The 19,380-nt window shown below is 34.2% G+C and overlaps 1 protein-coding gene across 1 annotated transcript in view; it reads right to left on the reverse strand.

The window, feature by feature from the left end:
- Nucleotides 1-19,380, reverse strand: part of XRCC4 (X-ray repair complementing defective repair in Chinese hamster cells 4) — a 176,282-nt gene that overhangs the window by 135,854 nt on the left and 21,048 nt on the right. Inside the window, exons 2-3 of the mRNA XM_012664535.1 lie at nt 5,525-5,673; nt 77-252 (exon numbers count right to left, since the gene is read on the reverse strand). Coding sequence (XP_012519989.1) covers nt 77-252; nt 5,525-5,663 — 315 coding nt within the window. The 5' untranslated portion in view covers nt 5,664-5,673. The remainder of the gene's footprint in view (nt 1-76; nt 253-5,524; nt 5,674-19,380) is intronic.

Consider the following 19,380-nt stretch of genomic DNA (forward strand, 5'->3'; position numbering starts at 1 on the left):
ATTTAAATATTAAAGATAATTTCTCAGTGAATGCTCTAATATTTTACCACATAACATTATGGAAAGTTTTACTTACTGAAACATCTTTCAGGTTTTTCTCAAAGGAGAAATGACTAGATTCTTTAGAAAAATTAAACTTGTATGTGTCAGCTGGTCCTGCTCGGGACACCAATGCTTTTCTCAGTTCATCAATATATTTCTCTTTTTTCATTGCCATGTCATCAGCTTCTTGGGAAATCTCTGATTCAGAAACTATGGGAAACATTAATAAAAGTTTTGAAATGAAAAATTACTAAACATGAGAAAATAGCTGTTTACTTGTTAGTACTAATTTATCACATATAACAGAAATTTAAACAAAAAGTAAAATCAATTACTATACTATATATTTTCAACTCAAATTATACCTTCTAACTGAACCAGCAATTTTTAAGAAATGCATTAATTTAGTCTCGAATCTCATGTGAAAAGCATTAGACTCCTGGCAGTCTTTCTCTGTTCTCAGATGAAACACATGCATTGTAAATTACCACAGAAACTACCATTTAATGTATCTGCTCTTACATCATAGCAGATAAATTATTTCCTGTAATGATTAATAAGCTCATTATTTTACATCTTTCTTCCTTGCCTCAAAGATTCAATAGTCTATAGTCTATTTCTCATTCATATGGGCAGAGTCAAATTAAAGTAAAAGTGGAGTTCATTCTTCTTATCTCATGTGCCAACAATAGAAAATGTGGATAAAGGGAGGTGAGAAGGAAGGAATGAGAAGGGAACCTATATTTACTGAGTCTAAGACATATACTATGCTACAGATCTGGCTTCCAATTCTCTCATCTAGGTATCTTTAAAGCTGATGTTTTACCCATCATTGATATTTTATTTCAGTGATTGTATTTTCAACTCTAGATATTCTCTTTGTTCTTTTATCATATCATGTTCTTAACCTATTGTTCTCTTAAATATTTGAATATTTTAAATATATTTAAGATCTCTTTCAGATTGGTCTTTATATGTGGTTCCTGGAATATTAATTCTGTTTCTGCTATCTGCTAAAACATTCTTGTTCTGCTTTTTTCCCTGTTATGCTTTGTAATATTTGAGCATGGCTCTCCTCTAGCCAGAGTGACATGTGCTCTGGGCAGAAGTGGGCTCAAATGAAGGCTGCTGGTTGCCTTTCTTGGAGTCCGTACAAGTTTCACTAGTTCTGTACCAGTTTTGAAAGTTAATTTCTTAAGTTGGTTTTTACACTTGAGGCAAAGTGTTCAATTTTAAAACTCCTATCCATACATAACACAGGCTAAGGGTTCTGATTTTCATTGAGACTTTTATTCACTCATAGTCCTTAGGAACTGGTCTGATTTTTACGCTGCATGGCCAAAGGGTAGTCCTTTAAAGATGATTTAATTACCCGGAGATCCTTTCCGGGTTCCTTTGTTTATATGGAGAGCTCAGCTCCAATTTCTCAAAAGGCCTGCTGCCTCGACATTCCACCCAACTCAGGCATTATGCACACAGTCATCTAGACATATATCTAGTTCAGACATTCCATGACTCTACAGTTAAGCTTTAGTTCCCACTGACCACGTTGGTTTTCAGATATCTTTCAGACATAGCATCTGAAGTTTTCTCTTTCTTACATGCAAAAGTGGCAATGTGTCCGTGTATCTGTTTGCTTTTAAAATTACAAGATTTAATCTAACATTTGTTGGAATCGGTGTATGGTTGGGTGGTTTCCTGTGTCAACTCAGGCTATTACCATGATGAATGACCCATATGGTTCTGTAATTTTATAGTTATACATTACACTTATCTAATTTCTTCCTAATAAAACTGAAAAATAGATATTTTCATTTTGCAGAAGAGAAAACTGAGGCTCAGAGAGATCAAGTAATAGTCTAGTGTTATGTAGTAGATAAGTGGAAAAGCTGGGATTCATACTTCTATCTCTCTGCCTGTGTTGTTTTGGGGTAGAGAGAGATGAGACATTGGATAAATTATTTCCTTCTATGATTTTGAAAAACACATCAGTTCAAAATATTATAGAATAGAATATAAGAAAATCTTGATTAAGGAATCCCTAAAAATATAACATACCTTTTCACAACTTTGGTCTATATGCTATCATGTGTCTGGAAGAGCCATAACAGGCAACAAAAAAGGGAGTCTTGGAATGTGTTCGCATATTTTACATGATCAATTTTGAATAACAAGTTCTGATAATGAAATGTACTTGAATATGTCCTATAAAAGGGAATGTGAAAATCTGACTGCCTATTTAGAGCTACAATCCTGAAAAAGCAACTCGGTCACTAGTTTTCAATTTTGTGCTAAGAACATCTGGAAAAAGCACAGCTGTAAGCATTCAATGCTCTAAAACTTCAGTGACCAGGAATAAAAGCAATGGAAATAATAAAATTCAGCAAGAATGCAGCTGAACCACATAATAAGGCATAAAACACAAGCAGGCCAACATGACCAAACAACAAGGAACTGTTCTCAGACTGGTAGGAGCCAAAAAAGCATCACTTTTACACTGTTTGTAGGTATATAAAGATAGAAAGAAAAGAAATTCTTTCCTTCAGATGCCTATGTATAACTAACCAAAAGACTAAACACATCCTAAGCACATGTTGGAGCTAAGAAGACATACAGCCTTATTATACCTTTAGGAATCTAGATGGTATCACATCATAAGTCCACTTCACTACTTCATTTACTAAAAAATCCTTTCTCCACTGAGCCCTTGTCACTATTTCCATATAGGTCACCAAATACCTATGTTTAGAACAAGTATAACTAATTATTTGATAATAAAATAATTAGTAAAGATTAATTTACTCTTCAGTAAACTTCACCCAAAGATGGGTGACATAAGTTTCTTACTGCTGAAGCAATTCTTACAAAAGTCACAGTCATCGATCATGAACCTACTTTGCCACTTAACCCTATGATATAACCCTCTTTAATACTGAAGTGATGATAGACCACATGATAATTGGAACTCAAAAACATTCATTAGATAAAGCATTGCTAATGGAAAATAAACCAGTGAGTTTAGTGTGGGGGAGATTAAAAGGAACCCCACATCTTTTTAATTTCACTCAAATGAAAAGAGAAAAAAATTATCTAAATTGAAGGTTGCAGCAATCAAAAAGTTGAACAAGAAAACAGGATGAGGTATAGGAAGGAAATCCATCTTCATGTTTCAATTATTTAATTGTTTCAATGTTCTCAATCATATTATTGTCTATCTGTAAAGTACCAAACCACATTTATGTAGTTACAATAAGCCTTAACTAAATATGGTAACAATGTTATATTATTTGATTTCATATTTTATCCCTGAAATTTAAACAAGAAAACAGAAATGAATAATGAAAGGCATAAAACACATGTGAGATTTAATACTTTATTAGATAACTTTGAAGATAAAATGACCATATAGTGCATTATAAAATTTTCTGTTTAAAAGAAAATTTGTTCAATATAGAAAGCCAAAATGTTAACAAGCCACCAGAGAATATAGAAGTTTGATATCACATTTTTGTCACAATAAATTCCATTAGCTGGAAAACAAATGGTACCATACCCTGCGTTTATGATCAATGTCAATAAGCTATAGACATAAAGCTAAAATTTTCATTCAAACATATTCTAACTCTAAAATTTTCTTTTTTTCCTGGCCAGTTTTATATATTTGAGATATTCTTTCATCCTTTCAATCAAAAAATATTCATTGAGCATGTCCTAAGAATGTCCTAAGTACTGTTCTAAATAATTATATAGACTGGTTGGCAAATAAGATATGCTTCTTGCTCTCAAGGTAGATCTGTATTATCTAGTGAAAATAATATTCATACTAATAATATTAAGAACTGCCAGCACAATTTGTATGACATAAACAAAATGTTCCATAAATGTAAAGTTAATTTAAATTTCTGGTTAAATTAAGAGTTAAGGGTTAATCAGAGTACTCTCCCCCTCGACCTTAATGATAAAAAAAAATTGAAACCATATATCATCATTGCTCTTTGCCTTGGTAAATGATGCTTACTAACTAGATTAGAATTTAATCTCTTCCTTTGATAATTAAGGCTCTTGAAGCACCTGAAGGTCATTTGTCTGACAATAACATCACATTATACAGAACATACCATCTGCCAATCAGAAATATCTGAGTTATAAATACAGTATTCCTTACATACAAGCAACCACTTCATCTAGGACCTACTCCCCCAGCTGTGCTGTTAAAACAGCTCTTCTCTTCCAGACGACTAGCATTAACTTACTGCCACAGTCTTTAGCCCTATGCACCGTCTTCAGCCTAAACAAGAATTGTAATCTGGGTGCACCTTCTCTGGCCATACATATCACTAACCTGACAAATCTGCCTTTACCCCTGTACTGCAACAACCAACCAATAACTAATTTCTCTTACATAGAAATTTACAAGTTAAACAGATACTATAATAAGTATTACAAACATTACTCTTGAAATTTCTTTATTTTAGAATAATCCCTAGATCAACATCCCTTGTTCTGTGTCATAAAAGACGAATTTAAAAAAATGCAATTACAAATTCACTTTGACTGTGTTGTATAACAGAATTTGTAACATTCAAGAAAGAAGTGAAAATTTCACAATGTATTATAATTTTGAAGATGATATAATTATAGTAATAAATTCTAGGGAAATATTTCATAAGTTAATAGAAGATACAAGTAGTATGTAAATTACTATGAAAAAATTATTTTACCATAAACATCATTTACAACATAACTCTAGAAATGACTGTTGCATAATTATAGAAATAGTTCTTTAAATCTTCAACAAAATACTTTAGAAGAATATTAAAACTTTGCTATATGAGTAAAACATAATGCTAAATTTGTTGTCTTCATATCTGCCATGTTCGTTCCATACATGATTTGAGGGTCATTAGCATTTTAAAAGATTATCACCAAAGAGTAAAAACATCGAAAGTCTATTTTATAAAATCCTAGCCAAAATCCTATAAATGGGTTTGAACCTTGCATTACCAAGCCTTAGGCTATGGTTCTGTTTTGTTACATATGTAATACATGTTCATTGGGAAATAATTCAAACAAAAATCATACAAAACAAACAGAGACCCAGCACCATCCCATACCCCCAACCAACACCAACCCCTTGATCCAGTCAACCCCCTCCCTCTACCTCCCAGTATTTTCCTGGAGTCCTGACAGAAGACACATATAAAATGGACTATTTATGTTTTCCATAAAAAGATCATTTCAAAACTCTGACCAAGTCCTACTTATTAAGACTCAAATGGGGGCCAGAATTTGCTGGGGCACATGCTTGTTTCTCTGTTAATATCAATTATTAAAAAATGGTATTAAATATTACAAATCTATATGTAAATTAGATAGCAATAACAAGTAAAAGTAATATTATTTCTACCCAATATCTACTGAAGAAATATCACTAAGCAGCACATTTAAATTTTTCTTTTAAAAACCTTGTTTTTAATATTACCTGTCCCAGTCCATGCTGACTGCCCATCAGTAAGTGTAATAACAAAACCAGATCCCAGTGTTTTCTCCCAAGATATTTGCAGAAAATGAATTATGTTGGGTTCAGAAGTAAGACAGATTCTGCTTACTTTTCTTTCCATTTCTTGATACCTGTAATGGAAGAATAAAATTAATATTTTTACAAGAAACTGTAACTCAAATAATGTTGTTTTCAGTCCTGGTCCCTCAGCTATATAAACACCAAGGAAATAAGAAAATAAGTAAAACAAAAAACTATATAATACAGTCAACCACTAAATTTAGTAAATCATAGTTTTGTTCAATATTGACTCCCAACTTTTACAGATGAGAAAAGTAGAGACCCAAAAATGGAAAATGATTTGCTCAAATAATGGAGATGAATAAAAATTACCATCTCAACAATATAAAGAGTATATTTTATCTTTTCTTTTCCACAAAAGTCCATAGCCTCTTTCTCTACCACAAAAGAAATAGTTACTAGGACTTGTATAAATGACCTGGGAATGATATCAGGACTGGAATGTGACTGTAATTAGTGAGGATAAATTTGACCAAGTATCTTAGTATCTGTTTGGAAAAAGACTATGTGAAATGAAAACGAGGAGTAAACACAAATATAGGAAAAGAAAATCTCAGAACCCAATAGATGGCAGTACCCAGTTATGCCTTGCTAAGAAAGGGATGCCCAGACTCAGTGACTCAAACACTCTGTCCACTGAGTCAAGAGCACCCTGTAATAGAGATGGGTTATATCAGATTATCACAGCCCGAGGCCAATAAACTTTTTTTTTTCATTTTAAAAATTCTGCATTGAAGTTTATATACAGGTAGAAAAGTATATATATGCACAATACAACCTGAAAAATTTTACAACTGAACAAATCTATCTGAGTAGTACCTAGATCAAGAAGCAGAACATCACCACTCCAGAACTCATTCTCATATTCCCTCCCTTCCAGTCACTACCTCTCGAAATAACCACTATCCTGTCTTCTAACAGAGATTAGAGTTTTGAATGTTTTTGTACTTTATGTAAATATAATCATATAGCATGTTCCACTTTGTACCTGGCTTCTTTTGCTCCACATTATGTTTGCGAGATTCATCCACATTGCATCTTATAGTTGTAGGTGATTCTTGGGGTTGTATAGGATTACATTATATGGATATAATACAATTCCTTTATCCATTCTCCTGGTGATAGGCATTTGGGTACCTTCCAGGTTTGACTATTATAAACAGTGCTGCCATATACATTCTAGCAAATATCTATGCATTTCTGTTGGGTATATACCTATGAGTAAAATTTCTGGATTAGAGGATATGTTCAGTTTTGGTCCTACACAGCAACCAACTGTTTTTCCTTTTTTTTTTTCTCTCTTTTTGAATTAGGGTCTCACTCTGTTGCCCAGGCTAAAGTACAGTGGTGTCACCATAGCTCACTGCAACCTGAAACTCCTGGGTTCAAGTGATCCTCCTGCCTCAGCCTCCCAAGTAGTGAGGCCTACAGATACGCACCACCATGCCTAGCTATTTTTTCTATTTTTGTTAGAGACAGGGTCTCACTATGTTGCCAAGCGTGGTGTTGAACTCCTGGCCTCAAGTGATCCTCCCACCTCAGCCTCCCAAAGTGCTAGTATTACAGGCGTGAGCTACCGCGCCTGGCTATTTTTCTAAAATGGTTGTACCAATTTACAATCAATCAGTGTATGAGAATTCTGATTACTCTGCATCCTTGCAAACATTTTCCATCTTTTGCATTATAGCCATTTTGGTTGATACATACTGTTATTACATTGTGATTCTAATTAATATTTCCCAAATAAGTAATGGATGTTGAGTCCTTTTCATATAGTATTTACTGGACATTTGAATATCCTGTTTTTTGGAGTATCTGTTCAATCTTGTCAAAGTTTTTATTCAGTTGTCTTGTTCTTATTGATGATCTTATTTATCTGTTCTTTGGGGTTTTTTTAATTTGTTCTTAATGAGTCATCTTATAAATATATGTATTGTGAGTATCTTCTCCCACTCTAAGTTACCTTTTCACTTTCATAATGGCATCTTTAGATGAAAATAAATATGATTTATCAAATTTTTTATGTTATGGTTAGTACTTTTTGAGTCCTGCTTAAGAACTTTTTGGTCACTAAGATGTTCTCCTGCGTTATCTAAAAGCTTTATAATTGCATCTCTTACATTTAGATCTCCAATCCATCTGGAACTGTGTATCATGTCAGGTAGGAGTCAAGACACATTTTTCCACATGGATATTTAATTACACCGGTGCTACTTATTGAAGACCATCCTTTGTAATGCAGTATTTCCTTTGTCATAAACCATGTGACCAAGTATGTATGGGTCTACAGCTACATTCTTTATTCAGTCTCATTAGTCACTATGTCAAGCAATACATCAATCCCACATTATGCTAATTACAATAGTTATACAATAAGTCTTAATAACTGATACTGCAAACCTCCCACTTTTGTTCTTCTTCAGGATTGCTTTGGCTAATCTTAGCCATTTGTATTTTCATATGAATTTTAAGGTGAGACTGTCAATTTCTGCAAAAGTACCTAGTGGTGTTTTGATAGGATACTTTGTGGAGATACAACAGCTTTCCAATATTGAGCCTTCAAATCAATAAGGATGGCATGTCTCTTGATCATTTAAGCCTTATTTCTCTTATTACTGTTTTTTTTTGAAAGTAGAGGTCTTGTACTTCTTTTGCTACATTTGCTTTTAGGTATTTGAAAGTAAATTTCTGAGTGATCCAAGTTAACTCCCTTACACTGATTTCAGATTTACTAAATAATCTGTTCATACTTAGATCTCACTGCACACACATTTTACACAGACTAAAAGACAGCTCTAACAAAAACATTCTTTCCCTTAGAAAAACTTTGCATATGGCAATAGGCATTTGCCTTTCCAATTTTGAATCTCTGATCTTGATTGAAAAATCCTAAATCGTAGAGAGAAAAGAAAAAAAAATTCTTAGTAAAACTAGTATCAGATAACTGAAAGACTGACTGCCTTGGTTACCTGGACTACTCCTACAGCACCATCCTATAAAACACCTTTGAAGGTTGTGTTTAATTGACATTCAAACAAAATATTCATGGATGATTAATTATCCTTTGTCCTAGGGAAGGCTGTCCCAATCTTAAGTCAGTAAAATCAATAGGATCTAGCCTGCAATAGTCAAAATTAAATACTAAGAAGTCAAACTATTTACACAAAAGCACCATTCTTCAGACTCCGTTAAATAATAGAACAAAATAATTTCACCATGCAGAAATAGCTGGAAGAAATATCAATATTTTATCATAAAATGTATTTTTTACTCTACACAATAAAGAACAAAAGAAGAATTAAGAGTACACAATGTATTAATATTATTGGAAGTTAGGGATAGAAGGGAGTCAGATCTAAGGTAATCATTATCATCCATTTGTTAAATACTTTGCAGTTTCATAAGAGCTTTATTATTACTTCAACAAACAATAAAAATCTACATAAAATAAATATTTTAAAAAGCAATCTTACCCTCCTCAAAACAACTATGTTCATTTGCCCATTTCCCCTCCAGTCCTTATCTACAGACACATATAATATCTAAATGTCTTATAAATAAGTATCACTTCGTATTCCATTTTAGATATCCTCTGTGAAAAAAGACCTTTTTTTCATGCAGTTAGAGTTTCACAACTAGCATTCTTAGTGACTACATAATAATTCATTAAATGCCATAATTCAAATATGTTGACATATATTAGCTTCCTAATCTTCACCAGAACCCTACAAATATGTTATAGCAACTATTAGTATCCTCATTGTATGAATGAAAGACAGAGGTGAAGTTTAATACCCAACATCACACACCTAATAAGCAGTGGTGAAAGGACTCAAATCTACCACCTGCTCTTCTTATAACAGCACTTGGCTTGTAATTAGGAATGGAGAAGTCTGGTAGGGCTGAAGTTAAGAAAAATCAGAACTCTTAAGAGTTTCTAAAGTTACCAGGTAAAGAAACAGGGTTAGACCACAAAAGAGGTGTGAGCAGGGAGCTTCTGCCTTGTGATAAGCATTGCCAGATGAGAAGCTGTTCTTTTAAGACTGCTCTAAAACAAAACAAATACTTTTATTTCCAGTCTCCCATCAAATGGTAGTTAACCAAGCTCATATTCTGCAATCACATAAAACATGGGAAACAAAATAAACCAGTCTTGATTCTGGATCAAGCTACGAAAAAGAAATTTACAACTCTAATATCCTATATCTTATTGATAATTGACTGCTGAACACATCTACCTGGGATTCCAAAGCCTGTGCCTGTCCCAAAGAAGGCTTTAAATTATCTCAAATCTGTTATTCACGGATTCTATTCATTTTTCTAGTAGTATCAATTGAGGCCATACAGATTAAGTCTAAATACACTTATATACGGCGGGCCTTTTCTCAAAGCTAAACACTTTCTGTTCATTAAAAACAGTTTTAATAAAACATGATTTCTAATACCTTCACCACTTTGATTATTCTTCTCAAAATTTACGCCAGAGGAGGTCAGAGCAAGATGACCAAATGGAAACCTCCAGCAATCGTCCCTCCACACAAACACCAAATTCTACAACTATTTACACTAGCAAGCTCCTTCAGAAGAACCAAAAATCAGGTTAGCAATCATGCTACCTGGTTTTAACATTATATCAAGCAAAGAGGCACTGAAGACGGCAGAAAAGACAGTCTTGCATTGTCTACGCGACCCCTCCCCCATCCCCCAGCAGTGCTGAGCCAGCTCCCCAATGGAGGCAAAATCTGTGTGCCCAGAGGGAGGGAGAGTGAAGTAATTGTGGGACTTTGCATTGAAACTCTGGGCCACCTTGGCAGAGGAGAACACAATACAGAGCAGAATTCTGGCAGTGCCCACTGACAAAGCATTTAGACCAGCCTGGCCAGAGGGAAACCCTCCCGTGAAACCAGAGTTGCGGCTAACCCCACCACTGGCTGAAAAAAGCAGGCTGGGGCCTGGGCTAAACTCATAAGGCAGTTGGGCCACAAAGGCTACAGTCCTTGGACAAATTTTGCAGCTATGCTGGCTTGAAGCCAGTGGATTTGAGGTGTACATGACCCAGTGTGACACCAACCCTGTGCCTGTGTCACCCCTAACACAACTACAGGCATTGCAGCTCAAGAAGAGTCTTCTTCCACTTGGGGAAAGGACAGAGAAGAGTTCAAAAGATTTTATTTTGCTACTTGGGTACCATCTCAGCTTCAGTAAAGTAAAGTACCCAAGCAGACTCCTGAAGCCCCTGAGTCTGGGCCTCAGTTCCTGGATAGCATTTCTGGACCCACCCTGGGCCAGAAGGAATCAATCCGTCCTGAAGGGAAGGACTCAGTCCTGACAGAATTCACCACCTGCTGACTAAAGAGCTCTTGGGCTTTGAATAAACATCAGAGGTAGCGAGGCAACAGTCACCATGGACTTTGGGAATGACTGGGCTGGCATCAGGTGCAACCAGGTACTGGTGGCCACAAGGGAGTGCCCATGTCACTTCTCCCCAGCACAGAGAGTGATGGAAGAGAGTGAGAGACTTTGGTAATCGAGGAAATTCTCTGCTATCTTACTGAAGTTCACCAAGGTAGTACCACCAGCAGTCTGCAAGAATCACACAGTACTACTAGGTTTGGGACACCCCCAGTGCTCATACAGCAGCAGTGACCAAAGACTTAGACCACAACACTCACTTCCACTTGAATATCTGGAAAGCCTTCTCACGAAGCACGGGTATAAACAAGCCCAGACCACAAAGACTAAAATATATACCTAAATCTTCAATGCCCAGACATCAACATTCACAAATATCAGGAACATCCAGGAAAACATAATCTCACCAAATGAACAAAATAAGGTACCAGTGACCAATCCTAGAGTCATGGAGATATGTGAACTTTCAGAAAAAGAATTCAAAATAGCTGTCCTGAAGAAGCTCAATGAACTTCAAGACAATACAGAGAACGAATCTGGAAGCTTATCAGAAATTTAACAAAGGCTGACATAATTAAAAAACAAAACAAACAACAACAACAACAAAAAAACAAGCAGAAATTCTGCAGCTCAAGAATTCAACTGACAAACTGAGAAATGTATCAGTCTCTCATCAGCAGAATTGATCAACCGGAAGAAAGAATTGATGGGCTTTAACACAAGTTATATGAAAATACACAGTCACAGGAGAAAAAAGAATAAAAAAGAAGGGAGAATGCCTACAAGATCTAGAAAACAGCTTCAAAAAGGAAAATTTAAGAGTTCTTGGCCTTAAAAAGCAGATAGAGAGAGACACTGGGGTAGAAAGTTTATTCAAAGAAATAATAACACGGAACTTTCTAAACATAGAGAAAGATACCAATATTCAGGTAAAAGAAGGTCATAGAACACTACGCAGATTTAACAGAAACAAAGCTACCTCAAGGCATTTAATAATCAAGCTCCCAAAGGTCACAGATAAACACAAGGTCCTAAGGGAAGCAAGAAAAAAGAAAAAAATAACATATAAAGGAGCTCCAATACATCTGGCAGCTGACTTCTCAGTGGGAACCTAATAGGCCAGGAGAGAGCAGCATGACATATTCAAAGTGCTGAAGGAAAAAAACCTTAACACTAGAATATTATATCTTCCAAAAATACTCTTCAAACATGAAGGAGAAATAAACACTTTCCCAGACAAACAAAAGCTAAGGGATTTCATCAACACCAGTGCTGTCTTACAAGAAATGTTAAAAAGAGTTCTTCATTCTGAAAGAAAAGGACATTATTAAACAGTAAGAAATTTTCTGAAAGTATACAACATACTGGTAACAGTAAGTATACAAAGGCAGAATATTCTATTGCTATAATTGCAGTATATGAACCACTTAATCTTGAGTAGGAAGACTAAAAGACAAAACTATCAATAATCACTACAACTTTCTAAGACATAGATCGTATGAAAAGATATGGATAGAAACAGTAGAAGCTTAATCAGCAGGGATAGAGTCAGAGTAGAAATTCTGTTAGATTTCTCTTTGTAAGCAAAGTTGTCATATGTTTAAATTAATTAGTTATAAATGTTTTTTGCAACCTTTATGATAGCCAAAAATTTAAAAACCTGCAACAGATATAAAGAAAATTAAAATCAAGAAATAAAAACACACTACCAGAGAAAATCATTTTAACAAAGGAAGACATGAAGGAAGAAAGAAAGAAAGAAAGAAAGAGAGGACCACAAACAACCAGAAATCAAATAACAACATGGCAGTCATAACTTACCTACCAATAATAACCTACCATAACTTAGCTACCAATAATACCACTGAATATGAATGGACTAAACTCTCCAATCAAAAGAAACAGAGTGACTGAATGGAAAAAAAAAAAAAAAAAGAGCCAACTATTTGTTCTCTGCAAGAAACCCACTTTACCTATAATGACACACATAGACTGAAAATAAAGGGATGGAAAAAGATATTCTATGCAAATGGAAATAAAACAAGAGCAGCAATAGCTATACTTCTATCAGATAAAATAGATTTCAAGACAAAAACTGTAAAAAGAGACAAAGAAGTTCATTATATAATGATAAGTGTGTTAGTTCAGTAAAAGGACATAACAATTCTAAATATATAAGTACTCAACACCAAGAGTACCAAGATATACAAAGCAAATATCAGAGCTAAAGAGAAAGATAGACCCCAATACAATAATTATTGTAGACCTCACAATTCCACTTTCAGCATTGGACAGATCATTCAGACAGAAAATCAGCAAAGAAATACTGGACTCAATCTGCACTATAGACATATGGACCTAATAGATATTGGCAGAATGTTTCATCCAACAGCATCAGAATACATGTTCTTTTCCTCAGCTCATGGATCATTCTGAAGAACAGACAATATGTTAGGCCACAAAACAACTCTCAAAAATTTCAAAAAAATTGAAATCATACCAAGTGTTTTCTCTGACCACAATGGAAAAAAACTATAAGTTGATAACAAGATAAACATTGGGAAATACACAAGCACATGGAAATTAAACAATATGATCCTAAATGACCAGTGTGCCAATGAAGAGTTAAAAAAGAAAATTTAAAAATTTCTCAAAATAAATGAAAATGAAAACACAATATATCTATGTAACTATGGGATACAGTAAAAGCAGCAATAAGAGGAAAGTTTATAGGAATAAGTGTCTACATCAAAAAAGCACAAAATCTTCAAATAAACAACCTAATGATGCATCTCAAAGAACTAGAAAAGCCAAGAGCAAACCAAACCCAAAATCAGTAGAAGAAATAATAAAGATCAGAGCAGAAATAAATGAAATTGAAACAAAAAATTATAAAAGATCAATGAAATGAAAAGTTGTTTCTTTGAAAAGATAAACAAAATTGACATGACTTTAGCCAGACTAAGGAAGAAAAAGAGAGAAGACACATGAATAAAAGCAGAGATGAAAAAGGAGACGTTACAACTGATACTGCACAACCCAAAGCATCATTAGAGACTACTATTAGCAACTATATGCCAATACATTGGAAAACCTAGAAAAAAATGGATAAATTCGTAAACACATACAAGCTACAAAAATTGAACCAGGAAGAAATCCAAAACAGAAATAAACCAATAACAAGTAATGAGATAGAAGGAGTAATAAAAAGTCTCCCATCAAAGAAAAGCCAGGACCCAATGGCTTCACTGCTGAATTCTACCAAACATTCAAATAAGAACTAATACCAATCCTACTTAAACTATTCTAAGAAATGGAAGAGGAGGGAATACTCCCAAACTCATTCTACAAGGCCTGTATCCAAAAGCAAAGACACAACAAAAACACAATATCTCTGATGAACCTAGATGCAAAAATCCTCAACAAAATGTTAGCAAACCGAATTCAACAACACATTTAAAAGATTATTCATCAGGATCAAGTAGGATTCATCACGCAGATCCACGGATGGTACAACATAATGCAAATAAATCAGTGTGATACATCATATTAACAGAATGAAGGACATAAACTATATGATCATTTCAAAGGATGCTGAAATGCTTTCGATAAAACTCAACATCCCTTCATGATAGAAACTTTCAAAAAACTGGGTATAGAAGGAACTTACCTCAACACAATAAAAGCCATATAAAACAGACCGACAGGGAGTGTCATACTGAATGGGGAAAAACTGAAAGCCTTTCTCTGAGTTCTGAAATAAGATAAAGATGCCCATTTTCACCACGGTTATTAAACATAGTACTGGAAGTTCCAGCGAGAGTAGACAAGAAAAAGAAATAAACGGCATCCCAATTGGAAAGGAAGAAGTCAAATTATCCTTGTTTGCAGATGATATGATCTTATATCTAGAGAAACATAAAAACTTCACCAAAAAACTATAAGAACTGATAAACAAATTTAGTAAAGTTGCAGGATACAAAATCAATATACAAAAATAAGTAGCATTTCTATATGCCAACAGCAAACAAACTGAAAAGAAATGAACAAAGTAATACCATTTACAATAGCTACAAATAAAATAAAACAACTAAGAATAAACTTAACCAAAGAAGTGAAAGATCTCTGCAATGATAAAACATTTGCAAAGGAAATTGAAGAGGTCACAAAAAAATGGAAAGATATTCCATACTCATGGATTTGAAGAATCAATATTGTTAAAATGTCCATACTACCCAATAAAAGCAACAGATTCAATGCAATCTCCATCATAATACCAATGACATTCTTCACAGAAATAGAAAAAATAATCCTAAAATTTATACTGAACCACAAAAGACCCAGACTAGCCAAAGCCATCCTGAGCAAAAAGAACAAAACTGGAGGAAACACATTACCTGACCTTAAATTATACTACAGAGCTGTGGTAACCAAAACAGAATAGTATTGGCAAAAAACAGACACACAGGCCAATGGAACAGAACACAAAGTCCAGAAATAAATCCACATATCTATAGTGAACTCATCTTCATTCACTAGGTGCCAAGAACATACAGTAGGGAAAGAACAGTCTTTTCAATAAATGGCACTGGGAAACCTGGATATCCGTATGCAGAATAATGAAACTAGACCCCTATCTCTTGTCACATACAAAAATCAAATCAAAATGCATTAAAGACTTAAATCTAATACCTGAAACTATGAAACTACTAAAAGAAAACACTGAGGAAACATTTTAGGACAATGGTCTGTCTGGTCAAGGACTTCTTGAGTAATACCCCCAAAGCACAGGCAACCAAAGCAAAATTGGACAAACAGGATCACATCAAGCTAAAAAGCTTCTGCACAGTAAAGGAAATAAGCAACAAAGAGAAGAGACAATCCACAGAATGGGAGAAAATATTTGCAACTAGCTGTCTGACAAGACATTAATAACCAGAATATATAAGGAACTCCAATAGGTTGACAGGCAAAAAATCAAATAATCTGATTTTTAAATGGGCAAAGGATCTGAATAAACATTTCTCAAAAGACCTATGAATGGCCAAGAGGTATATAAAAAAATACTCAACATGATTAGTCATCAGAGGAATGCAAATCAAAACTACACTGAGATACCACCTCACCCCTGATAAAATGGCTTTTATTAAAAAGATAGGCAATACTGAATATTGGTGAGAATGTAGAAAAAGGGAAACCTTCATGCACTATTGCTGGGAGTATAAATTAGTGCAACCACTGTGGAAAACAGTATGGAAGTTCTTCAAAAAACTAAAAGTAGAAATACCATGTGGCCCAGCAATTGCACTGCTGGTTATATATTCAAAGGATGGGAATTCAGTACATGGAAAAGATATCTGCACTCCCATGTTTATTGAAGCACTATTCAAAATAGCCAAGATATGGAATCAACCTAAGTGTCCATCAATAGATGAATGGATAAAGAAATTGTGGTATATATACACAATGGACTATTTTATAGCCACTGATAAAGAATGAAATCCTGACATTTGCAACAACATGGATGGAACTAGAGAACTTTATGTTATGTGAAATAAGCCAAGCACAGGAAGACATATCTTGCATGTTCTCACGCATGTGGGAGCTAAATATTAAAAAAAATTGATTTCATAAAGACAGAGAGTAGAATGATAGTTACCAGAGGCTGGGAAGGATAGTGGGAAGGGAGGGATAAAGTGCAAATGGTTAATGTGTGCAAAAACATAGTTAGTTAGATATAATGAATAATATTTGATAGCACAACAAACTGACTATAATCAACAAGTTAGGGTATACTTTAAAATAACTAAAAAAGTGGAATTGGAATGTTCCTAACACAAAGAATAGACTAAATATCCATCCTTAGGTGACAGATACCCCAATTACGCTGATTTCATGAATTCACATTGTATGCCTAGATCAAAACATCACATGTACCCCATAAAGATCTACAACTATTATGTACCCATAATAATTAAAAATAAAAATTAACTCCAGTTAATCTCTGCCACTCAAAGTATAGTGTACAGAGCCCAAACTAATACTTTAGTTGTGCTATAGAAAATAAAAAATAGACAAAGACTATTTATTGCCTCATCATAAATACTTCTATAATTTCAAGGAAATATCATATTCAGTTTTTATTACTGTTTTTAATGGTAGTGAAAGTGGTGAGGGCTCTGTTTAGGGTATTTTGTTTTGTTTTTGGCAGCTACATCATTCTAAAGACTCCCAATTTAGTTTAACGTCAACTAAGTTTTTCCACATGTTATTGCTAAATCACATTTACTCCATCCTATGTTTATAATTTTTATTGTTGTTTGATGGTTTTTGGGGTGAAATTTTATATTTTATATTTTATATTGGCTTATCAAGGTTACATTGATAAGCCAATATAAAATAAAAATTCTGTTCCTGTGATCCAACGCATTTATAATCCCTGCCTGACCCTGTCATTTAAAAATTTGATAAATCTCTTCTTCTAAGTATTCAAGTCAAGTATATAAACTGTTGAGCAGGACAAGTTCAAGCACAGACCTCTGCAGCCCAACATTAGAAGCCTCTAGGAGACATCAATGATCAATACTACTTGCGTATGCCACTCACATCTCTATCTAAGTCACAAGAATTATAAGGAGAATCCCTGGCAAAATCTACCTGCTCTACCAGTCTAGTAATGCTATGCAAATGGGAAAAAATGGAAATAAGACTGAGATACAGTCATCCTACTCTCGTTTTTAACAATTAGAGGTTCTTTTTCTATGAATTCAAAAGCAATTCTTATGGTAAATCACTCTAGAATCTTGCTCAGATTGATTTCAAATTTAACCAGACTTTACAATGACACATATTATTTAGTTCGAAGCAAGTACCTATATTTGTTCTAATACTGTAATATCCTTTGCTTATGTGTACTTCATTAAAAGATGCTTAAATTGTAGAAGCTAACAAAGTATAAAAATAATGTAAAAATTACAAATATGCAAAGGGAAAACATAAAAAGTCAAAATCAGGAACATAGCCCAAACTTCAAAGATGAAAACCTTAAAAAAACTCATTCTTTTTTTTTAATTTTTAATTTTTTTTATTTCGGCATATTATAGGGGTACAAATGTTTAGGTTCCATGTATTGCCTTTGCCCCACCTGAGTCAGAGCTTCAAGCGTATCCATCTCCCAGACGGTGCACACTACACCCATTAGATATAAATATACTCATCCTCTCCCACCTGCCCAACACCCGATGAATGTCACTACTATATGTGCACTTAAGTGTTCGTCAGTTAAATCAGTTAATACCAATTTGACGGTGAGTACATATGGTGTTTGTTTTTCCATTCTTGTGATACTTCACTTAGTAGAATGGGCTCCAGCTCTATCCAGGATAATACAGGAGGTACTAAAAAAAATCATGCTTTAATCACATAGTATGAACCTCTTACTTGGTGACTGTTGAAAAACTAAAAATTTTCTTTATGCTTTCATTTGGAGGGAGGGTATAAAATTGCTCCAAATTTTTATGAGTAATACATATAATGTGCTATAAAAATTCAAAAGTAAACTATTAATTGACATATCATTGATAATTCAGTAAGTTTATTTTACTAACAGCAAATTTATAAATCAGAAGTTTTAATTTACTTTCTCAATTTGAAACTACCATGGTCTCACAAATTAAGTACCATATTTTTCCCAGGTTACAACTGAATATAAAAATATAAACAACCCATTTTGTTAGCTCTTCACAAAACAAAGCTAAATTACTATAACTCTCTAAATTTTGAGGATAAGGAGAGTGATATTGTGAAATATACATTTGGTCTTAAAGGCAGTCTCCTGGCATATAACTCTTAAAATCCTTAGAGTCTCCAAAGTGATGTTTTTTATATGCTAATGAGTTAACTGGTGGCTGACAGCCCCTAGGTAGCTTCAGACTGGGGACTGGTCACCAGAAAGACCAAGGCATGATTAGGGGGTTGGGAGACAGACTAAAGGTTAAGTTGATGACCAATGGCAATGGTTTAATCATTAATACCTATGTATTAAAACCTTCATAAAAACCCAAAAGGATAGGGTTTAGAGAGCTCCCAGATAGCTGAACACATGGAAGTTCTATAAGGGTGGCATTCCCAGGGACGGTATGGAAGCTTCACACCTCTTCTATTATACCTGGTCCTATGTATCTCTTCATCTATATAATTTGAATTATCCTTTATAATTCACCGGTAAACACAATGTTTACCTAAGTTCTCTGAGCTGTTCTGGCAAATTAATGAAACCTCAAGAAGGGGTCATGGGAACCCCAACTTGAAGGTGGTTGGTGGGCAGAAGTTCTAGAGACTAGGAC

The sequence above is a fragment of the Propithecus coquereli genome, unplaced genomic scaffold (genome assembly GCF_000956105.1).
Source record: "Propithecus coquereli isolate 6110/MARCELLA unplaced genomic scaffold, Pcoq_1.0 Scaffold9, whole genome shotgun sequence".
In the NCBI taxonomy this organism is placed as follows: Eukaryota; Metazoa; Chordata; class Mammalia; order Primates; family Indriidae; genus Propithecus; species Propithecus coquereli.